We start from the raw sequence: 23,845 nt of genomic DNA, 5'->3' as shown, positions 1-23,845 counted from the left end.
AAACCCAAACAGGAAGTGGTCTATAAATCAGTTGTGGGAAATAGTTGGGAACAGGTATCAGGCAGAGGCTTTGCCTTGAGGTTCATGGAGTTGCGCAGGGCTCCACCCTGTGAGAAACACCCCCTGCCAACTGCAACTCACCTGGATCATCAGGTTTTATGGCTCTGCATTCTTTATAGTGCAATTCTGAAGGTGACTGTCCAAGAGGGAAATCAGTGGACCTTAAACTCTGGGTCAGCTTGCTGATAAAAGCAGCAGGCGACTGGGAAAGTACAAGAGCCCTTCCCCGACTGGAGGAGTCTTGCTTTTGCTGTGCCACTGCCGAGGCTCCCCGTTCTCCCACCTCAGCACCCCCAAGTAAATGAGCAGAAATCTTGAAAAGGAGAGAACACAGCAGGAACATCTGGAAAGGTAAGATCTTCAGAGAGAAGCACCAAGATAGAAGAAACTCAGCAAAACGCTTACTCAGTGACCCATGAGAGGAACGGGACTTGCTAATATATAACTTGTGACATGCAGCTACCAGAATGGTTTGTTTGCTTTGATATGGACAGCCTGGATGAGAGGTGGGTGAATGTTCAGCTAAAAGAGAAACTGGTTAGATTAGTCCTCACGTAAAATGGGTCTTGTATCATTTAGAAAAATAGCAGGAAAATGCAAGGGATAATCAGGCTCCATACGGACTTGCACGGTGAATTTGCAAGAGGAACCATTTTGCTTCCAGTGTGGATAATTTCTGTCAGGCATTAGCTTTAGCCATTAAAGACATTAGAAATAGTTATTCTACTACTACATGGGACAGCATTTCCACAACCAAAGGTGCTCCAAACTACAATCTCATCTAGCTGATTTGTATCTGGGGTAGCACTCCTAAGGACTGCCGTTCCACTAAATTCAATAACATTTCCTTTTGGGCAAATAAATAGCCATAGGATCAAACAGCTAAAGACTAAGGGCCCTTCTTGGTAACCTGTTCATTAATAATTCATCCTGATTTGTTTGCAGGGAGATTAGATGATGTTGGTTGTGTCCTGAGCATTCATTTGCATTTGTTGTGGGGAGGTTAGAGGACATCGCATCAAGGAAGTGTCTTGCACTTTATTGTGCATTTTCCTGTCACTTTCTTTATCACAAAACCTTTTTTGGGGGGTGGGGTAGTGGGTCTGTTGTGCAAGGATCCCACTGGACAGCCCTCTCAGCTACAGTTCAGGAAGTTCTCGCTTAAATCTCCCCTCTGACCTGAACTCAGTTAGCCCAACTTCCTGTTTGCAGTATGGGAGGCAATGCAATCACGGTCCTTTTTAAAGCTTGTAAAAAGATATATGCTTCAAACATGTAATAAATGCTAAGCAGTATTGTTACTAAATAGGGCAGTTTTACCACTTTGGGGATTGGCCCAGGGTTAGCCTGGGATAAATAATGCCTCCCACTTCCCTGTCATTGTTGTATGTTGGCAAGTTGTGTGGCTTGTGCAGGATTGCAATCCTGGCAGTGCAACAGGTTGTGCTCCTCCCAGGCTTCCCCAGCTGCCTACATGCAATGGGCCCAGAGCTACCTTTCCTTACTCTCTTGCTTTGCTTCTGGTGCTCTCTCCTCCAGTGCTGGGATGCCACTGAGGTGTCCCAGACTGCAGTTGCTTCTTGGGTCATGTTCTCCAGGCCTTCCCCTCCATCCTGCTTTTAGGCTAGCTCCTCTCTTCTCAGTTGTAGCTGAGGGGATTGCTGAAAGGGGAAGACCCAGCAGAAAAGTAGACTTGGTGGTCCTTCCTCTTGGGAGCTGGATGAGCAGAAGCAGAAGAAAGAGGACTCATGATGGCACCTCCAGCAAGGCTCTCCTTACCTTCTGAACGGGTGGATTTCCTCAGCCCCAAGACCTCTATTACACTACCAGTCTCTTCACCTCAGACCTGTAGCAATAGCCTCAACTTTTTTGGCTCAACCTCTGCTGAGGTCCACTGCTGAGTTGTGTGGACTACGCAAAGTTCCCAGGAATTATAATTGCAGAATGTTTCTAAGAAATGTTTGAATATGTGGGCAGGAAGAGAAGGAACGATTGCTTCATCTCGATGGAAAGAGAATGATGAGCTCACTATGATGTGCACACCCCAGCAGGATGGAAGTTGTTCATTCTCTGAGGGACCCCCTCCTTATATTGACGGGGCCCCCTCAGTCACCTGGCAGTGACAACAGCACATCAGTCATACTGGGGAGCTGCTATTTTAATTTCCCACAGCATAGTGCCACTCTGAGCATTGAGGAAATTAAAATAGTGGCTTGGAGGCACCATGGGAGGTGGGCCCTCCTGGATTCCTGGGGTGCCAAGTGCTGGTGCTGGACCTCCTACTTCTCAGACTCAAATTTCAGCAAGATTACATCCTATTAAGTATTGCTGTGTTGCAAACTTGGAGGCTAGCTTAAGCTCCAGGAGAAGTGACCCTCTGAAGCATTCGGAATGGAGATTGAACAATTCCTTAAAAAAAAAAAAGTAGTACTTTGTATGATAAAATTGTCCTTTTATTTCTTCTGCACCATCCTGTAAAGGCATGTGTCCAAATGCTGAAGTGGAGTGGAGGTGGCCAAGTTCAGGTGCATTAAAGAGGGACGCAGGTAGCGCTGTGGTCTAATCTACTGAGCCTCTTGGGCTTGCCGATTGGAAGGTTGGTGATTTGAATCCCTGCAACGGGGTGAGCTCCCGTTGCTCTGTCCCAGCTCCTGCCAACCAAGCAGTTCGAAAGCACACCAGCGCGAGTAGATAAATAGGTACTGCTGTGGCAGGAAGGTGAACGGCTTCATGCTGAAGGTTCGATTACTTTCAAGTGTGGAATTAACAGTATGTGGCTCTTGAAAAGGGACTATTTCTGCAGTCTGAAGCAGTGAGTGGGCATATGTGAGAAAAGTGATCCTTCAGGTGAACTTGTTGAAGCTGAAGAAAGAGACCCTTATTGTCACCTTCACTCAGCCACTCACAAAAGCGGGGGGGAGGGGGGGAGGACTGAACAGTGGCCGGGCACAAGTGAAAAGAATAACCTGTGCTGTTATTTGCAGCATTTGGGAATAAGTGTGATATCCCAGAAAAACGTGATTCCCCTTCAGTAGCAGCTGCCACCATCTGCCTCTCCATTGTAGCCGCTGAGATTTAGCAGCTTTTCAGAGCCATGTCAGTTTTTTGCTTCTTCTATTCTTGCCCTGTGATCTGTGGACATTCCCCCTCCCCAACCCATTCTCTAGTCCCTGGGTCCCCACTCAAGTCTCTCAGCTTCCTCAAGAGATGCTTCACTCTGTCCAGGTCAGAGGTATTTTCTTCCACAAGGACAGCAAGGCAAGCAGTTGAGATAGTGGCACTGATGCTGTGGGCTCATCTGACGTCACACACTGTTGGCAGTGGTACAAGGACACTAGCACCCCCTCAACTTGATAACACTTACTTTAGCAGCTGTCACTATCTAAGTGCTTTGAACAGGCAAGTAAATAGGCACTCAATGAAAGAGTCCCCAAACCAAGGTGGAACATAACGGGGGGAGGGTGTACTTTATTCAGCCAAGTAGGCATGAGAGGCAAGGAAGCTGTGCATGAACTCCAGGAAGAAAATCATATTGATCAAAAAGTAAGATAAAAATGTATTTGCGGAAATCATAGTTTACATGGCATTTTAAAAGTAACACCATACTTTGGATCATTATGTTATTTGATCAGGAGATACTTAATGTCATCGGTTGCATGAATAGGCCTTTTCTTTACTCCATCCTCATGGTGCCTCTCAGTGTTGGGATATTCCATTCCACCTTAAGAACAGACGTGTGGATTGTTGCGTGTCACATGTCTGTTTACACTCCAGCACAGCTTGCTGGGAACTTCCATTTGTGTATAGCTTTTGCTTTAGCTGTCTTGCTTTGGACATGAAGGAGATCAGACATGTTCCCTTTCGGCCTGAATAAACTGCTTGTAAATATGCTCACACAGCCACTTCTGTTGTGTAGCGTTTACTCTGCAGAGTAGCCACTTCTGTTGTGTAGCTTTTATTCTGCAGAGTAGCGTGCCCTAGGTTCTGAAGCTCAGGTCGCAGATGCTGCACCAAGGACTCAAGATTGCCCGGCACACCGTCCGGTGGGCTGAAGCCAGCTGGGGGCCTGCCAGTTGCCCCCGTTTCCTTGGTTGCATGCCAACACTCAGAACAAAGAGGTGTGATGTGTGCCCACATGTGGAAAACTTAATTGTGGAATATAAAAAACTCCATGCATTTTGATAATGCATTCTTCAGAGGCAAAAAATACACCTGAAAGAAACTACAGTGGTACCTCAGGTTACAGACGCTTCAGGTTACAGATGCTTCAGGTTACAGACTCCGATAACCCAGAAATAGTTCCTCGGGTTAAGAACTTTGCTTCAGGATGAGAACAGAAATCGCACAGCGGCAGCAGTGGGAGGTCCCATTAGCTAAAGTGGTACCTCAGGTTAAGAACAGTTTCAGGTTAAGAACAGACCTCCAGAACGAATTAAGTTCTTAACCCGAGGTACCACTGTACTTGGTGCAAAGGTTGAGAAATGTCATTATCCAACGGCAAAGTGTTCCATTTACTGCCGCATAGTTGTGAGGCTTCATCTCCTCTTTCTCTCAGTTCCAGAGCCTCTGTTGCTGCCAAATCATTCCCTTTCCTTTTCCTTTTCCTCTCCAGGACATGGCTCAGAGAAGGGTGCAGAACAAGGAGGCCACTCCCTACCTTTATGTCCCCTCCCTAAAAGATTCTTACATTTTCAAAGTGGTTCTTCTGGGAAGCACGGCTGTAGGAAAGTCAAGCCTAGCCTATCGTTATGTGAAGAAGGACTTCCGGGATTCTCTGCCTACTGTGGGCTGTAAGTGAATGGTGCTGAGTAGGACCCCAACGCTGGCCGAAGGTGCCCTGCCTTTTGCATTAGCCGACATGCTACAAATTACTCAGAATAAGGCCAAGGATGCAAGTCACGAACATTTGGCTGAGGAACTGCTTTGGCAGAGCCTCAGCTATTTTTATTATGAAATATTGTCTCCATGGCAACCATGCACAGAACACCCTAGAGGGATGGAGCACTATCTCTTTCCTTACAACTGTAGTGACAGAGTGACCCCCAGTGATAAAAGCAACACAGTGCACAACTTGAACATCATCATGTGATGGGGGGGGCATGGCTAATTGACATCTATCCACCCCCCCAGCTGCTGAAGTGCAGCAGATGAGGAGGTGAAGAACGTGGCCAGAAGACACAGAAGAACCTCTTGGTGTGTCTGTGTATTTGTAGAAGCTGTGGCGATCACACGGGGTCCCTAGACGTTTCACCGTCTATTGTTCCCTGTGCCACCACTTTATTTCTCGCTGCCACCACCCAGGCCCTACCTGGTACAATACTGAGTCCAGTCAGGGTTAAATTGGAACATAAACTTCTGTTTATTTATTGCAGTTTAAGAAGCGTATGGTTTCATAAATGGTATCGGTCAATTACAATCATGGGGTGCCTATCCAGACCTATAACTTCCGCTACCTGCTCTCACTCACTAAACCACCTCTCAGATATTTACTTGTCTTCCTAGCTCCTAACTGTTCATGACTCGGCTTATTTCGCTACACTAACTCCACCTACCCACAGACTCTATCCCAATTCACTCCCACTCCAAGCAGCCAAATTCTCCCCTTCGCCCCTCCCAGAGCTGGTTTTATAGTCCCTCTGACTCCACCCCCTGGGTTCTGATTGGGCAACCTGTTTAACTATTTCACCTCCAGCACTCTCATATGTTAATGTCACATACACAAGCAATTTTGAAAGTGGGACCACGTGGGCCCCCTCCCTGCAAAGCATCATGAGGACATTGAGAGGGGCCCAGAGTTGCCCTTCCCAGTATTTATCAGCCAATTGCCAGGAAATGAAGTGGATGTGGAAGTGATTGTGGCAGAGTTCACATGCTTTCAAAATAGTTCAGGGTTAAAGAAGTGATAGACAGAGGCTGAGGGAAGCATTGCAGGGGGTTGAACTAGATGATACTCACGATCACTTCCAACTTCACAACTCTGGGATTTTATGTGCAAGGAAGCAACAAACTAGGTAGGGCTGTTGAGGAAGGAGACTTGGGAAAGTGGCTTATGTGCAGGAATGGGAAACAGCAGTGCCAGAAGCACTGAACAGACTCATGCATTGAGAAGGGCAACATTATAGTGACTTTGGTTCTCAGCTATATGATGGGTTGATATACTGATATAACAATTGATTTCTTTTTTTAAAAAAAAAGAATATTTATTAGCATTTTCAAAAATAGTACAAAAACAAAAAATAACAAAAAATAACAAAAGTACAAAAATACAAAACTAAAAACAATTAAAAACACATAAAATTTCAATTGCTTATTTTCTTTTAACTTATTTCCCAGACCTCCTCACGCCTCCCCTTTTTGTATTCCAATTCAAGTTGTTAGCTCAGCAAATCCTCACCATTAATTATAACTTATTTCTCAACCTTTTTTTTATATTCTCTTAAACATTACAGCTGGGAACCACTTAATTTCTGTCCAACATCATTCTAACATTCATTAATTTTACAATGTTTCTGTAGATAGTCCTTGAATTTCTTCCCATCTTCTTCCACCGACTCTTTTCCCTGGTCTCGGATTCTGCCAGTCATTTCTGCTAGTCCCATATAGTCTATCACCTTCATCTGCCATTCTTCCAGAGTGGGTAGATCTTGTGTCTTCCAGCACTTCGCAATGATTTCTGCACTCTTGTGCACCTTGGGAATGCAGGTGACAGGTGGCATGTTGTACAATTAAAGTCACCTGTAATCTGAATGGATGCATAGTCTATTACCACTTCATTTTTAACAGGGATGGCTTCCCCAACCTGGTGCCTTCCAGATGGACTACATGCAATTCCCATCATCCCTGACGACTGGCCAGTGGACAGGGCCCTCTGCATCTGGCCGGCACCAAGAAGGCTCCCCACCCAGCACGGCACACCTTGTTATTTTAAAAGAAAGCAATGCCTGGGCAGGTGCAGAACCTTACTTGCACATCAAAGTTCCATATTTTGACTTTTGAGTAGGAAAAGATTAATATAGAACATTACTGAAGCTGCTTTGTGAGTCTGGAAGTTGATAGAAGTGCAAATCAGTTGATCACATTTATTTGGATATGAGAAAAAAACAATAGACCTGAACATTGTTTTCCATTGATGTACACATGGCTGAAGCAGTTCTCATCCTGAAAGAGGCAATCCCTGCACTCTCTCTCTCACACACTGATAGTTTTATGACTTTATTTATAGCTTTATTTATTAAAACATATTTATTATTTTATTTATTAAAACATATTTCCATAAAATATTTTGTTGCACTGTGCAAAATATGAGCAAACCAGGGCTGAACTGATACTACCCTTGCTGGTAACTTTCCCGGGAAAATCACTATGTCAGGTTCCTATTGGAAGACCGGACTAATGCTAGAACATTAGCAGTGGCAAAGTTTTTATTGGTGGTTGCCAGAACCAATGATCCCTATATTCTGAACAAAATGCTTGTTTAACCTGGAGGTAGGCTGTATGAATTGTGTATTGCTTTGTAACGACTTGTTGGGTCTCTGGACTGTAATAAAGATTGTTGTTGTATTTATTAATTGGCTAAGCGGTTGACTTATAAAAAGTCATATCTATATAGGCTGATCAAATGTTCTAAGAGGCTTGGTTAGCAAGATGCCCTGAGCCAAGCCTTGGTCTAGGGCACTCATGCCAGTGGGCAGGGCCCTGGCCGTTGCTGCCCTCCTCCCTCCTCCCTCCATTAAACCATGTTTTGGCTTAGCATGTCATTCAACCCTGGGCTTGCAGCTTGTCTCACTCCAGCCAAACAATAACTGGTCTAGTAACCGAAGGTTGTTCTTAGGTTTACTCTGCACGGTTTGTCTGGAGCAAAACAAGCCAAGAGTCTGGGCTCAGACAACATCTCAAGCCAAGCGAGACTTTGCTCGTGGCAGTTCAGCAGTGGGAGGACCCGGGAAGGAACACAGCAGCTGTGATCTCTTTTCTTAGAGCCCTCACACTTGTGCATTTGTGCAAAGCCATGGTTTGGTTTACGGCCAGTAAGGCCAGCTAGTTAACAAAAATCTAATCTCCATTGTGTCTGCAGCTTCTACTGGAAAGCGATTCATTTCTCTTTTGCTTTTAGGTTCCTTCTTCACGCAGGTTCTAAGTTTGGATAACACCACAATTAAGCTTGAGATCTGGGACACTGCAGGCCAAGAGAAGTACCATAGTGTCTGCCATCTCTATTACAGAGCAGCGAATGCTGCTGTTCTGGTTTATGATATAACGAGGAAGGTAAGGCAGGAATGCTCTGCGTAGGCCTTCCCTTCCCTCTTCCCTTTTCCCATTTCACCATTTCTGAATGTGTAATTTGGCATAATTTCCAACTGGTGCTTTATTTTTCAAGGAGAAGTTGTCATATTTTTCTATATTTGTATGAAAAGGTTGCTCTGGTGCATTTTTGTACCTTCAAGTCCTGGAAAACCTTTTTAAAAGTGGCTTAAACCAGGACAATTTGGGAGCATGTTGGAACAATCACAATATCAAAGCAGCGTAAATCAAAATCTCCTAGAAAAGTTAACCAGGCTGATGTTGTCACACACAATAATGTATGAATCAGACACGAAAGTGTTACTGACAAAGAAAACATCTTAAAATGAAGGATGTCAAACTTGCTGAATATGATGACATTGTGGAGAATTGTGAATTTTTATGCAAAGTAAGGCTGTGGCCTCTGATGGTCTTTGCCCTTCAGTTCTGTTCCAGGAGCCCTCTCTAAATGAACAGCTTTCATTACCAAAACTTTGTCTCAAATAGCCCGTTAACTTGTGGAGATGTATGGAAGAGGCTGCTAGCAGTATGGAACTGTTCATAGAATCATAGCCTGGGGAGAGCATTCCACAAATGGGGAGCCACTCTAGAGAAGGCCCATTCCTGTGTTGCCATCTTCTGGACCTCTTATGGGGGAGGCACACAACGAAAGGCCCCAGATGATGATTGCAAAGTCCAGGTCAGTTTATATGGGGAGAGACTGCCCTTGAGGAATTGCAGCTGTGAGCTGTTTAAGGCTTTATAGGTCAAACCCAGCACTTTGAATTGGGCCCAGAAGCTAACTGGCAGCCAGTGCAGTTGACCAAACCTTCTTGCCCTGGTGAGCAACCTGGCCGTTGAATTCTGCACTAGCTGGAGTTTCTGAACAGTCTTCAAGGGCTGCCCTCCGCATGACGCAGTAATCTAACCTTGGAGTTACCAGAGCATAGACAACAGTAGTTAGGCTATCCCTGTCCAGATAGGGGCGTAGCTGGGCCACCAGCTGAAGCTGATGGAAGGCACTCAGTGCCACCGAGGTCACCTGAGCCTCAAGCAACAGCAAAGGATTCAGGAGGACCCCCAAGCTACATAGCTGCTCCTTCAGAGGGAGTATAACCCCATCCTTCATTACTAAGCACATTTTTTAAATGTTGTTTGGTTGCACATGACACATTTTGCACACTAATACAGAACCTAATTTCTCTTAAGAAATTATAGCTCCATTATTGCTTGTATATCAGTTATTTACATATAAGTTGTCTTTTCAGGAAAGTTTGGAGAAAGCAAAAGTGTGGCTGGCAGAACTGGAGAAAGAATTCCTTCCTGATGAAATAATTATAGCTTTGGTTGGCAATAAACTGGACCTTTCTGCTGAACGGGAGGTCACATTACAGGTAGACGTTATTCTTGTATTTAGGCCAATGACTTTTACAAACGTAGGCCTTCTCCCCTTCTCCCTCTCATACATATACAGTGGTACCTCGGGCTAAGAACTTAATTCGTTCCGGAGGTCCATTCTTAACCTGAAACTGTTCTTAACCTGAAGCACCACTTTAGCTAATGGGGCCTCCTGCTGCCGCTGCACGATTTCTGTTCTCATCCTGAAGCAAAGTTCTTAACCCGAGGTAATATTTCTGGGTTAGCGGAGTCTGTAACCTGAAGCATATGCAACCCGAGGTACGACTGTATTCTCATTCATCTGCTGAAACACTCAGTCTCACATAGCTGTTTTGGAGTTTCTCATGTATGTGGCAGCCCATCACAGAATCGTAGAATTGCAGAGTTGGAAGGGTTACGAGGATCATCTAGTCCAACCTGCTGCAATGCAGGAATCATAGATGGTTGGTGGGATTCATTTGGCTCTCCAGGTCAAATTTGTGCCTTTTAATAATAAACACATAAACCACCACTCTCGCTTAACTCAAGAAGGCAAATAAATAAATAAATAAATAAATAAGAAAGAAACTCACCTTGAGTTGCGTAGAGGGTGTGTTATAGGATTATATAAGAATCTATATATCTGTATACACACACACACACACACACACACACACACACACACAGTCTACTTCCTTGAAATCATAGATATGTTGTTTCTCCAGGAGGCAAAGGATTTTGCACAAACCAAGAACCTGCAGTACATGGAAACCTCTGCAAAATCTAATTACCAAGTGACAGAACTCTTCGTGTCTCTGGGTAAGTTAATTTACACAGTTAACATTTAACAAAAGGTGCTCTCTTGTCTCTCAAAATTTTGCCTGCCTTCTGATTTATGCTCTTCTGCTTCTCTCATGATTGAATACCCAACGTAAAATCTGTTTCATTTTCAAGTACTAATCTTGTTTCGTTGTTGGCGTCCATATGTCTCAAGAGACAATGGAGTGCATCTTGGGGGGTGTTGTCAAAACTGCTGTGTTAGCAGCACTGAAGTGACCTCCTGGGGCACAAGTTTGGGCCGTGTGCCTAGAGGTCCTGGGCTGCCTAGATGACAAGACCCCTGTCTTGGCCTCGCTGATGGGGTCCAAAGGAAAGCAGAGCAAGATGTTTGGGAGCAACTTGGCTGCAGGAGTTGTCAGAAAGAGGCGTACAAGGCACCATCCAACCATCTTAGTGACTCCAGTCTGGATTTGTGTAGGGTTTGCTATTTAGCCTTTTCTTCTCCTGAAGATATCCCATAAGGCAGCAGAGGTTGGAGTTTTCCTTCTCCTAGATGGGCTACCTTCCCAGGTTGACAGGTCCCATCTACCCCTCACTTCCCTCTACAGAATGTGCAGAAAGTACCCTCTTGACCATTAGACCCACGCTTGGTCTCGTCCTCTCCATCCACCAGAGCGTGTCTTTGCATGCAGGGGATAGACAAGTCCCTAACTCAATAAGGGTTTGAGACCTATTGGTTGCCCTCACCTGGTTTAGCTGTCCTGTTGGAGCCATTTCCTGGGATGTGGTCACTGTTGCCTCCTGACAGCTTCTAGGAGCCACAGGTGAGAACTGAGTGCAGGCTGGGAACGTAATAAAATGTCAAACATAAAAAACTTCCCAATACTGGGCTGCCTTCAGATGTCTTCTGAAAGTTGTGTAGTTGAGAATGGTGTTCAGCCTTGACTCTTCCATCCTTGGTTCCTGTTGCTGCTGCCTGCTGGATGAGGGAAAGACTAAAGGCCTTGAGCCCGTGCTCAGTTTGCTTGCATGCAAGACAGAGTGCTTCTGAAGGTGATCTGAGAGCACAACTGTAGAAATTGTTCCACGTTCTCACTTTATCTTATGTCTGCTTCAGCCATCAAAGCACATCACCTGCTTTCTCTTCAACATATAAGAGTGGTAAGAAACAATTGTAGCAGGTGGAGCTGGAGGCTGTAAAATGACTCTTGCATAGATGAGAAAAGCCACTTTCTATGTCCACACCGTTTAACATCATTGCTCCAGAATAATAGCCGCGTTTGCAAAACAATCACCCAGTTTGTTTTAGGTGGTTGAGCAGCATGCTGATGCGCAGGGATGAAACTGCAGTCACTCCCATTCTCCCAGGTCCTGCTGCTGCTGCTGCTGCTGCTGCCTTGTTGGTAAATGCAATAGTCTAGCCTCTCATGCCATCCACCTGGTTTGTTTCTCTCCCAAAAGGCCACCTATGGAACCCAAGTTTTGTTCTTAACTATGGTTTACTGTGTCTTGCAAACTGGGCCAATGATCTATTATTTGGCCATCAACTCCATGACCATTCTAGCTGCCGCTTCTAGCCTTTAAAGGGCAGGGGGCATCTGAAGGCCACTGTTTGATCTTCAAGAGTCAGAGACATCACATTACTCTTTCTGAAACCCAGAAACAGGTTCAGGCTCACCAACTGGTCATGTGGTGGAGGAAACAGCTGCACATGGACAATTGTTATTCCATGCAAGCAGATAAGTAAAAACTTGCACTGTTAATTAAGGCTGTAAATTTTATATTTCACAGAAAAATAACCATTTCTCCCTTCCTCACAAAGCTCACGAATTGTTAAAACAAGAACAAGAGAGAGAGAAGACATTTCAATCAACACAATGGAAGAAATCACGTGTTGATCTGCGAGAAACAAGTTTTCCCCAAACGAAATGCTGCCAAGCCATTTGAGATTAGTTGTTCTGTGTGGCTGGGGTTGCTGCTGCAGTAAAAAATGGAAGCCTGCTCCTCCAAGCCGGAGGATTTGCTCTGCTTTATGTGCCTACCTCATTCCTTTTTACAGTGAGAAGACATTAAAAAGTTTTAATAATAATAATAATAATAATAATAATAATAATAATAATAATAATACAGTGGTACCTCGGGTTAAGAACCTAATTTGTTCTGGAGGTCCGTTCTTAACCTGAAACTGTTCTTAACCTGAAACTGTTCTTAACCTTAACCTTAACTTTAGCTAATTTCTGTTCTCATCAGTTCTTAACCTGAGGTACTATTTCTGGGTTAGCGGAGTCTGTAACCTGAAGCGTCTGTAACCCAAGGTACCACTGTAATAAAATTTTATTTGTATCCCGCCCTCCCTGGCTGAGGCCGGGCTCAGAGCAGCTAACATCATAAAAACAACACACATTTCCAAATTATTTGTAAAAGCTTTCAATAGTATAGTTTTTCTTTGGTATCCAAATGTAATAAAGAGAATAAACAGAAGAGGAAAAAATAGCATTGTGTCATTTCATAAGAATAGGAGAAGATCCCTGCCAGATCAGACCAAAGTAGCGGTCTATCCTGTCTAGTCTCCTGCTTCCCACTGAAGGAATTGGTTTCTGTGTAGTCAGTTTGAAACGGGATCCCAACCCCTCTTTTCTTCTTTCTCCAAGGGAGCATTTCTAAAATGCATTAACTTGAGCTGTTGAGCAAATGCACAACAAGAACACAGCTGTATAAACAAAGCTCTCTCCTTTATCAGTCACGGCAATGGATGACCTTGGCTGTTCCAGTGGTGTAGGGATGACATGTCTGAGTCTTATCTTACCACACTCTGACGCACAGACCTAGTCCGGGAACAGCGCCAGAGTGTGTTCTTGGAGTTGGTGACCTCTTGCTCCAAGATAAGAGCATAGGAACAGGAATAGCCTTTTATGGTCAGGATTACAGGAAGGAAAACCCTTTTATGGTTAAGAGTACCGGAGCAGGAACATCTGTGATGTCAACCTGCATGTACAAGCTGATGTGGCTGGATTCCTGGGGAAGGGGGAGAGGGTGCCTGGAGAATATATATACTGCATGAAATTTCTCGTTTCTTTGGACTTGCTGTGAGCTGATCACGCAAGTGCCTTCTGCTATCCAGAGAGCAAAATAAACTCTTTCTCTGAACCAACCTTCAGTGTCATTTGGCTTCATTCCTCCTGTCCGGGAGCAACGCTCACCCTACCAATTGGTAAAGTCCAATAAGGCTACACCACGGTAGCACAAGTGAAGTGGGCCAGGGTCACATTCCTGGTCAGCTACCGCCAGTTCACATCCCTTGAGCATATATGTCAAATTAGGATGGTTTGCCCCAACACACATCACTCTAAACTTGATTACATCTCAAAGGGCTGCTGCTTGGATCTAAGCTACTGGAGAGTTGTGTTGGCGTGATCAGAGGGGCAATATCCCTGAGCCGGCAGGCATGAACAAGGCAAGGAAGAAAGGGAATTGAGCCATAAAACACAAGGTGCTGCTGCTGGGCAGCTGGGTGATTCAGTGCCCTGGTATCGCTTTCAACTGAGAGGCCTTATTCCAGCAGGATGGGTGCACATGTCTGGAGTGTGAAATGACTTACGGGTGGGAGGCATAAGATTTTGGCTTCAGATGTGAGCGGTTTGGCAGTGAGCATTTGCTTGAGTGGTGGTTTAGGCATTGGATAGGCGTAGTCTTGGTTAGAGAAGAGGTTGTTGTCTCTGCCTGCCCCTGCAGAAAATGGCTTATCCTATTAAAGGGATGGTTCTGTCCAGATGCCCTGGTGGGGGCTAGGTCACAGCACTCCCCAGGTGCAAGTCCTACCAGCAGATGGGCTAGAAGGGGTGGGGTTCTACCCAGTGCCAATGCCAAACCTCCTACACCTCTAGTCAATAAAGGTGTGGCCTGATTTCACCCAAATACAACAGGTCTCATTATTTACGGGGGGGGGGGGGTGCCTGGGCACGCAAGAAATAAGATAGTTATCTTTCAATATCTAAAGGGCTGCCACATGGAAGATGGATCAAGCTTGTTTACTCCTGCTCTGGAGGGGGGGGGGACCTGAACCAGTAGCTTCATTATAAGAAAGGATATTCTGACTAAATATCAGGAAGAACATTCTGACAGGAAGAGCTGTTTGACAGTGGAACAGACTTCCATGAGAGGTGGTGAGCTCTCTTTCCTTGGAGGTTTTTAACAAAAGTTTGGATGGCCACCTGTCACCCTTGGAGTCCCTTCAAATTCTACAATTCTATGGTTCTGTTATTCTAATTTGTCAAGCTTGCAAATATTTCCCTTCAGTGTTGGTGAATAGTAAAACCATTGCCTTCTGCCGCTTAATCCCAGATGAGGATGCCAGTCTGACTTGCATGACAGAGATGTGGCTTTGGGGGTGGGTTGATCTTCTCTCAGCCTTGCTGATAGGCTTTCTTGGTGCAGCATCAACTTGATGGGTGGGAAGAACGGGTGCTGCCATGATTGGTCAAGATTAAACCTCCACGCTCGGGTTCCTGTCCAACAGTCCACCAAACTTGAGTGTTTGCCGGTAGTGTTGGGTTCTTGAGTTAGGAGAGGGGACCACCCACCCCGATGCTCGGCAGTCTACCTTTCTGATTTTAGAGGTAGTGTTGAAGACTCCATGAAATTTGAAAATGGGGAGCCTTGCAGCGGTGGAGGAAGCCTCTTGGGCAGCTGGGGCGGTGCACCCAGGGGCGGGGCAAGCCACACCCATAGGGATGGGGCACGCAGTGCCCATAGGGACGGGACGTGCCGCATGGGCCGGGGCCTAGCTGCCCTGCAGCTGGAGGGAGGCAGTGAGCGGACATTGTGGAGCCTGCGGGCGCCTGAGACACGTGGCTCGGGCGTGCTGTAGGCACTGTGGTGAGTGCCACCCACCATTTTGTCACTCCCCTCAGTGGGGGCACCTGGGGCAGACCACACCCTTGTTACGCATTGAACATCCATACACAGACCTTCTTTCTGTGAGCAAATTGGAGCTTTGTGGAAACTGTTTCTAATGATGTCTGGTTCAATGCTCAGTTTGGAATATATTAGATTTGGTGTCCTGTTAAGGTCAGGATGGTGTGGATATTGACTGGGTCTTAACTGGTCAATGTCTGTATGTATTTAAAAGAAATTCATATTAATTCCTTATTTACAACTGACTCTCCTTCCCCGTCCCTTACTCTGTTAACTCTGTTGTATTAAATTTTGGGCTATAAGAGCCTGGTAGCAGGGAGCTGTTCTCTTACATTTTTTAAGTCCCAAGAATGTACACCTCTGGTACTATAAAAGCAAGTAAATGAAACAAAAACTTGTATCATCAACAAATGGGTGCTTTGGAGTGGAGTTTAAGGATAGTTGTTCTGCAACACATTAAAGTCGTTCACAAAAGGGACAGCCTTTACTAGTGCAAGAAATCTGAAAATGAATTTGACAGTAAAAGGAATACAATGTGAGGGCGTAGAGAGATATAGTCTAAGGAAATTCTTCAGCCAAACCCTGCTCTTGAACTCTACTCCTCTGGCATGAGACATAAAAGAGACAGGGCAAAAAGTCCAACATTTTTTATTTGGCCTCTGGAGAGATTGCGAGGTTCTTTCTTGTCGGGATGGGAGATCGTTCACTTCTGAGGCATCATTCATCTTGCAGCTGCTCATCGCTGTCTCCTATGGGGAAGCAGGCTTGCTGGGGCCAGTGGTCACTTTTCTGGGCATTCTCTCCAGCTGCTCTCCTTCTGCCAAACCGTCCCACAGGTCGGATCCCTCGCCCCGTGTACCAGGAAGGATCAATGTCTGGATCTGGAAGGCAAAGCCCAGGTGGTATTGAGAGCCTAGGAAAAAGAAAAGTCCTCCCACTCCTGCACCGGAATACCTGGCATTGCTCTGCCATATTCTAAAGCATTGGCACACTTGTTGGGGGGGAGGCAATGTGAGCTTTTCAACACCAGCAAAGCTTTTTTGCAAGACTACCCTTGTTGAGCTGGTGGCATTTTTTCTACCTGTCTAATTTCACAGCTGCCTAATACGCCTGCGGGTTGTGCGCTAGGAGTGGCAGTGGCAGGAATAATGGAGTGAAAGAGAATCACACAAGGAAGGACACCATGTAGCAAAGTGACTTTCGATGCATACGGAATGCTATTAGAAAAACCAACCAATAATTTCCACTTTTCCTGGGGGGTGGGGAGACACAGGAAAGTGGAATGTTTTTCTCTCCTGGCTTCAAAACTTCCAAAAATGTCCCACCTCTAGTTGGAGGGCCAAAGGTTCCCTCCACCTTCTGTAGGCGCTCCCTTCTCCTGTCTCCCAAAGTCCCTCAAGACTCATCACAAGTGCATGTTACAGATCAGCAAACCCTATCCTGAGCTGAACTCCTTTATGAAAGTTCACATTCCACTTCATCTAGTTTGATGATTGTGCTGCACAACCATCACTCGGGTCTAGCTGCTCATCCAGTTATCAGTGGTTGCCACGTCCCTTAACTCACTGCAGAGGACACTGGCCATTTCCCAGTGCTACAGTGATAAACAGCTTCCTCAGAAAGAGTCTCTTCAGCACAGCTGCTTTTAAAAGTTTTGTCTTCTACCCCGTACAGTCCCCAAGAACTTACTTCTGACTTCCATGGATCGCTCAAGGATTCGGCATTCGGCGTCAGGCAGCAGCAGGCAGTCCATCAGCAAGCACAAGAGGCAGATGATGAAGAGCCTCATGTCTGTTTCCTTTTCCTTCTTCAAAGGTTCTGTGACTCGTAAGGAGAACCTGGTGAAGCTCAGGCCCCAACTGCAGTCACAAGGGAAAGGTCTATCAGTTTCAGGCAAGGAAAGTGCCCTTCAAAAGTGCGCTTCAGGATGAGCGACAGCAGTAACACAAAACTCTACAACATGCACAACAGGTTTGAAACTTTCATTTCAAGAACTATTAGTGGGGGATGTGAAAAGGAAAGAGGAAGGGAAGGGAAGGGAAAGGTATTCAGCTGTATTCAGGTATTTGCCTGAACATGCAAAGGCTCAAAGTGAGCACCTGCAAGTCCCGTCCTCAAGTCTTCATGAGCAGGTTGTCCTCAGTCCCTCACCATCCCTGAGCTTGAATTTGAGTAGCATTCCTCATGCAGTCTGGGTCTCTGACAATGCAGTGCACTCTGCTCATACAGAGTATTTTTTAAAAAGAAATTTTCTACTTTTTCCATGATTTGGTGCTTTTTAGGCCTAAATCCTCTCTGAGAGAGGGGGGGGGGGTTGGGGTTGGGGAGGGAGAATGTGAATGAAAATGAATGTCCTTGTCTATCCATACATATCTGATTGAGACAATACCTGATCAAGACATCCAGGAAGAATATGGGCTCGCTCTCTCTTTTAAAAAAGGCATCACCCAGAAGTCTGTCTATTCTCCAGCAGAAGCTGAAATCGACTCTACACATCCCAGTCCATCACATGTTTAAAGTGGGAAGCCCTATCCTATGTTGAAATCCCTCTCAGGCAAAGCTTTATCTTGAGCCAGTCCCTGGCTCTGCCTGGTGCTCTTTGGAGAGTAAGTACGATAAAATGAAAATAAGTAAATGATTTACTTGGTCCTATAAGGATCAGAAGCTCTCAAGTTGTTAGGTGGGAAGCCTCAGCAGAAGAAGAGAGTTACACACACACACACACACACACACACACACACACAACGGAGACAAATGCCTCCACAAAGGACCTTAGCTTTCCAGAACATCTGGAGGGTGGGGAAGTAGTAGCTGAGGGGAGAAGACAACAACATACAGCACAAGCAAATCCCATCAAGCGTCACCTTCTGGTGCCGACAGGTAACTTTGAGGAAGATTCGGGAGGCGTAACCATGAAAGGTCTCCTATGTGAATGAAGTCCTCATGTGCACATGTAACATCATAGTTGTGACACAGGCAAAGGAAAGGGGCAGCTGCAGTGTGCACACGCACATATTTGGATCAGGGTGCTCCTTGATTACTTTCAATATTTCCTATTTAGTACTATTTCAAAATGTGGACATTTTAACCTTCACTCTACATTAGCCTGTTAGCTAATAAAAGTTGTTTTTCACCTATGGAAGAACAACTGCCATCATTCTCTAGCAGTCCTTAAGTAAAAGAACTTAAGGTAAATTTGTGTTTTGGAAAGGAACCAGAATTGTTTTAACTCTCAGGGTGTCTGCAATTTTTCTTGCTATGTCTCTACCTGAATCCTTTGTTGGCGAAAGAAAGAAAACAGACGTGCCCTGGCTCATAGCTAGAGCTGCAGTCCTACAGCATGGCATGGAAGTGCAAGGGGAGAACTCTGTGCAGAGCTGGAGATGCTTCTGAAACTTCTACTGCAATGGCTCCAGCACCTCGATGAATGGGCCGGCCTCTTTTCAGTTTAAAGTTTGCTTGCCTGTTCAGCTGTGCAGAAAACTGAGGCAGAAAGTTCAAAGGCACTTCCGGCTGCGTGTGTGCAGCTCTTCTCTTGCATATACACATGTATATGCATTTGTTTTGCGGGACTGTAGTCAGGATAACTGTAGCCAAATTTTCAAAAATGCCCAGCACTTATCATACAGATTAAACTGGTAAGACATTTCAGCTAACATTTGATTGGAATTGTGAGCCACTCTGCAGATTTCAGTTGCAGGGAAGCACAGTGAGTCGGGTCTGTGAAAACTGATCTGTGTGCAGCCTTGACCCAGCAGAAAGCACAACGCTTTCTACCATTTCTAAGCATCATACTTGTTGCGCAGGGGTCCTCTCCTGGGTCTGGAAACTTCTTTCCTATGTGCTGACCACACCTGCTGAACTAGGGGCATCTTTCCCCAAGTCCTGATGCGTTTTGGCACATTTCCTGTTCACCCTCACATTATAGCCTGACCTTTAAAGGCTTCTCGCCAAAAGCAACCATGCTGTTGTATTTATTGGCTGCAAAATACATTGCAAACTGTTCATTCTGAAAACCAGCAAGCCTAAATGGAAATAAGGTTGAATCAAACCACAGCTTAGACATGGAACTCACACATTGGCTTTGGGTCAGTTGCTGCTTTCCCAACCTGGAATCTGGCATAATAATTGCCTCCCAGTGGATTGTCATTTATGTCAATCTCTTAGGGTATATACCTAAAATAATTGCAGTGACAATTTTATTCTTGAAAATCTTAAAAATCCTAAATTATTGAACAGCACCACCTACTATTTCTTTTGTTTTACTGGGAGCAGCACTAGTTTATCTCCAAAAGGGGATACCTGAGCTTTGGTTTCAGAAAATAAAAGTAAGCTGTTAGAAGATCTAGCTAGAAACCCCTTTGGTTTTTATTACCCTAGCAAACCATTATCACTTTAAAATGAAATTACAAGCCCACATACACACAACAAAGCAGCAAAGTTAGAAAATGCTCACGGTGGGCATGGGATGGAAAGCCATTTTACTCAGACCGCTCCCCAAATTTATTTGATGAGGCTACAGGTGCCACACAAAGCATGCCTTCTATTTAGTCTCGCTCATCCCGACTTTTATCTGAAACAGGCAATGAAAAGCAGAACTGAAGAGGAATACTTACTTTTTCCCTAGAGTGACGGAGAGTGGCACTGCTCTGCTCTCTTTTCAGTGAGTGACGCGGTGAGAGCCGGTGGTCGCGCTATTCCTTTTTATGCTGTCCCTTTGTCTATGTATGGCTGCCTGTGACATCATCAGGACTGGAACAAGGCATCTCAGCATAATCCTCCCATCATCCCATAACAACTTACGTTATGGGCTGCAAAAGATGGGTCCTTCTTCGTATTATATTGCACCTGAGAATTCAGCTTTTGTATAGTACTCTAATAACCTAAAATGCATATTTGGTTATTAACAGGGCAATCCTATGTATGCCTACTCTGGTGTTCAAGGAGACTTTCTCCCAGGTGAGAATGTGTATGTGTACAGCACTATATTACATTTTATACGACTGCAGCCTAAAAATCAGTACTCCAAGATTAAAATGCAAATGTTCAAAGCTCCCCCCCCCCCCCGTTCCTTCCTTCTGTCCTCATGGATACAATGGAAACCATGAGCATGGTCCATTACATTTCAGTGCATGCACTGAAAGAGATCAGAAGAGGGGGAGGCCATCTTTTCTCCATTCTTCTTCTGGGCTGATCTTCAGCCATGGGGTGCACAGCACTGCAAACCACACACTGCTTGCATCCTGCCTGTCTTTGCCTCTTATATAAAGATGCAAGCAGCCATTCCTATCTGGCCTGGTACTGTAGTTGCTTGTGCACCTACAGGGCGTATGTGTGTGTGTTCACTATGGAATCGTGGGTTTCCAGAGTTTTGGTGGCACACAATGGATTTATTCCTGGTTCTGCAAAAACTTACTGGAGTAGAAGCACAAATTTACCCTATCCCTGTTTAATTCTGGCCCAAAGGGAATAACATTCTGGGGAGTGGAGAATTATTCACCTCAGGCTGTAAGTTTTTGTGCTGTATGAATGAAAAGTGTATTTATATTGCATCTTTTATTTTGATGGCTGACAGATGATGAGAACAACACGTAGTTTAAATGGTTAAGGAACACTAGTCTGTAATCTAAACCTGTGGCTGCTACGATACCTAGGACAGGAGGGGAGCTGGACTAGCCTGATCTCTGGCACCAGAATTGTCTCAGTGAAAACTGAGAGACCTGATGGTGTCTCCAAATCCAAGTTTTGCACAGGGAAGTCTGGGAATGCTGGGAAGCTTGCTTCATAGCCATAAATTATACTTCAGTGGCATTTTTGTTATAGTTGCATGATTGGGATTCATTTGGACAAACTCCCCACTATTTGCAATGTTGTGTTTTGTGGTTTCAGGATACTTTAGATTTTGATTGCCAAGGTCTGTCGTGTTTAGTTTTTAGTACTACATAAGACATGAAAGTTAGGTTTTTAGGATTTGTGGTGTTTGTGTTTTGTATTAGCTGTGTTGCAGTGGGGGCCTCTTTGGGCACAGAGAACTGCAGGGATGTTTACCATAACCATATGCTAATGTTTAGGTTGTTGTCTGGAGCAAACAGTACATCAAGCTATTCTCTCTCTAGCGGGTTGCAGCTGTAACTAGGAAACATAATATTCCCTGCCCAGTAATGAAGGCCTTCTTCTGGACTTCAAGCAAATAGCGAGTTTCCCACACGGGACTTTTAGATAAAAGGGTAATGTGTCAAGGATTGGACAGGCAATGTATGTGCCAACATACCGGAATTAACTAACCAAGGCATTTCAAAATATACTGTTTTATCTAAAAGCAGCATCTGATTTTCCAAAGATTGGTTTGAAAGGCACTAAAGGTACTTTTATTTATCCCTACCCAGAGCAGCTAGGAGCAAGACTGAGTTGGCCTGGAAAGCCATGGTATTGGGGGTCAGGCAAAGCAGCCACAAGAGCTGTCTATAGGGGTGGAGGAGAAACTGGATTCAATTTGCATTTAAAAGTGAACCTGCCTAGTTTGCACTTTGGAGCGGGGGTGAGGAATTAAACCAAAACACAGTTACCCTTCTCCAGATTTTGCAGTGGAATTCTCTAGTCAAGTTATGAGGGCAAAAATGTATATGTTGTGCACAAAAATCAGAGGCAGTTTTAGGGTAGTGTAACCAGCTTGGCCACACTGAGCGCCGCTTTGCAGAGGGAGCCCCTACAATGCTGTAGAAAGGAGCCCAAGAGGCAGCGAAGCTGAATTCTAGCATTGCACATGGCGGCACCATTGAATTCCGAGAGCCCAGAGTCCACCACTGTAAAAATGCACATATCAGTGGAGGCAACATACAAAAATATGCTTGTATGAAGAAACTGCTTTACAAAATGTGCACAATAGGGGAAATTGCATATGAAAAATACAAAGCAATGTGTTGGAGGATAAATTTGTACAGAAATCCTGATGAATTTTCTCAAGGCCTTTTTTTAAAAAGAGAGAAAATCATGAATTGCTGTGGAAATGCAAAGAACTGAACTTAAGATTGCCAGCCCTAGCTGCCAATGGCTCCAGGGGTGTCAACTTGAATAAAATATGGGGGGGGGGCAGGTAAGCCCTTCCCCACATACCGTAATTGATCACAAGATATGGCACATGCGCACCATTTGAATGGCAAGGAGCCAGTGTGGTGTAGTGGTTAAGAGCGGTGGACTCGTAATCTGGTGAACTGGGTTCGCGTCTCCGCTCCTCCACATGCAGCTGCTGGGTGACCTTGGGCTAGTCATACTTCTCTGAAGTCTCTCAGCCCCACTCACCTCACAGAGTGTTTGTTGTGGGGGAGGAAGGGAAAGGAGAATGTGAGCCACTTTGAGACTCCTGAAGGGGAGTGAAAGGCGGGATATCAAGTCAAAACTCTTCAATGCCCAGTGCTTTTTAAAAAAGAAGATAAAAAGGTGCCAGTAACCATGAAGTTGTTACAGTAAGTTTCACACTTTTAACATGGGGGGGGGGGAGTGCAAGTATTGTGTACCCTTGAGTACCCCCAGAAAAAAATATGCTGGCGATGCCTATCAAGTGTGTGGGTGCCCAGCCCCCTCTAATGTGTCTTTACTTTACAGATGCAACTCACCCAGTCCTCCTGAGGGCTTCTGAGGAGCCTCTTCCTCCATTAAGGCCCTGTCCCTGCTTTGAGTTTTTTCTTGGAAGGATTTTCTAGTGACATTCCAGCAAATATGTGCAGAAACTTAGACAAGTCCTGAAATGACTGGATATGGTTCACTTCCAGGAGATAAGGCAGAATCTCCATTTTATCCCACTGCACCAATCTTCTCTGAGACATCCTTGGAATGCCAGATCATCCAAACACAAGCAAAGAATTGTAATGAAGCAACAACTCTTTTAAAGGCACAGCCCATGCAGCCTTGGCTTTTCAGGGAGTCCCTAGCCTCTTTACACCATCCCATTTTGAAATGCTAGGAATTACATAGCATTGTAGGCTGGCCTGAAAACTCCATCTGTTCTACATGCTGTTATTAATTAACCTACGACAAAATGCCTCTTTTGTGCGCTGATAAACTATCAAGCCTTTCCATTCAAGAACATAAAGTATTATATTACCTTGCTTAAAAGACCTGTGCTTGACAACAAACCTTCTGTGGTTCAAAATCTCACAAATCAGATTTGGACAGTATTCAGTCTGCTACCTGAAATAATTTCCTCCCATGTGGTAAGCAAGATGGAAATATAAAGGGATGGTGTGCTATATTTCTCACTAGCTGATTTCTTCATTTTCCACTTTGGCGTCAAAACTTTCTTTCCTTTATTAATATATATATATATATATATATATATATATGCAGGTTTTGGTGTATAAAACTAATAAGACATTATTAGCACTAGCTGGTTAAGGCGTAAGTGTGAGCTGGAAGGCATGAAGTGCCCTCCCCTCCC

General features: G+C 44.9%; 2 protein-coding genes across 4 annotated transcripts; one reads left to right on the top strand and one right to left on the bottom strand.

The window, feature by feature from the left end:
• Nucleotides 1-261: 261 nt before the first annotated feature.
• Nucleotides 262-13,090, top strand: RAB17 (RAB17, member RAS oncogene family). 2 transcript variants are annotated; one of them, XM_083714890.1, is made up of 6 exons: nucleotides 262-411; nucleotides 4,673-4,850; nucleotides 8,174-8,325; nucleotides 9,609-9,734; nucleotides 10,443-10,536; nucleotides 12,320-13,086. In XM_083714890.1, exons 2-6 carry the CDS (start codon nucleotides 4,676-4,678, stop codon nucleotides 12,442-12,444), a joined length of 672 nt encoding a protein of 223 aa, XP_083571016.1. In that variant the 5' UTR covers nucleotides 262-411; nucleotides 4,673-4,675; the 3' UTR covers nucleotides 12,445-13,086. The 2 variants fall into 2 exon arrangements, with proteins under 2 accessions (XP_083571016.1, XP_083571017.1); XM_083714891.1 differs by lacking the exon at nucleotides 262-411 and having other exon boundaries at nucleotides 4,653-4,850; nucleotides 12,320-13,090.
• Nucleotides 13,091-16,043: 2,953 nt separating this feature from the next.
• PRLH (prolactin releasing hormone) lies at nucleotides 16,044-20,344 on the bottom strand. 2 transcript variants are annotated; one of them, XM_083729379.1, is made up of 3 exons: nucleotides 20,028-20,344; nucleotides 17,101-17,270; nucleotides 16,044-16,292 (listed from the first exon to the last, which is right to left on the bottom strand). In XM_083729379.1, the coding sequence occupies exons 2-3, from the start codon at nucleotides 17,198-17,200 to the stop codon at nucleotides 16,129-16,131; spliced, it is 264 nt and encodes an 87-aa protein (XP_083585505.1). In that variant the 5' UTR covers nucleotides 17,201-17,270; nucleotides 20,028-20,344; the 3' UTR covers nucleotides 16,044-16,128. The 2 variants fall into 2 exon arrangements, with proteins under 2 accessions (XP_083585505.1, XP_083585504.1); XM_083729378.1 differs by lacking the exon at nucleotides 20,028-20,344 and having other exon boundaries at nucleotides 17,101-17,698.
• Nucleotides 20,345-23,845: the final 3,501 nt, after the last annotated feature.

The sequence above is a fragment of the Podarcis gaigeae genome (assembly GCF_964106915.1).
Source record: "Podarcis gaigeae genome assembly, chromosome: 1".
Classification (NCBI taxonomy): domain Eukaryota; kingdom Metazoa; phylum Chordata; class Lepidosauria; order Squamata; family Lacertidae; genus Podarcis; species Podarcis gaigeae.
This window is presented reverse-complemented; position numbering and strand designations above follow the sequence as displayed.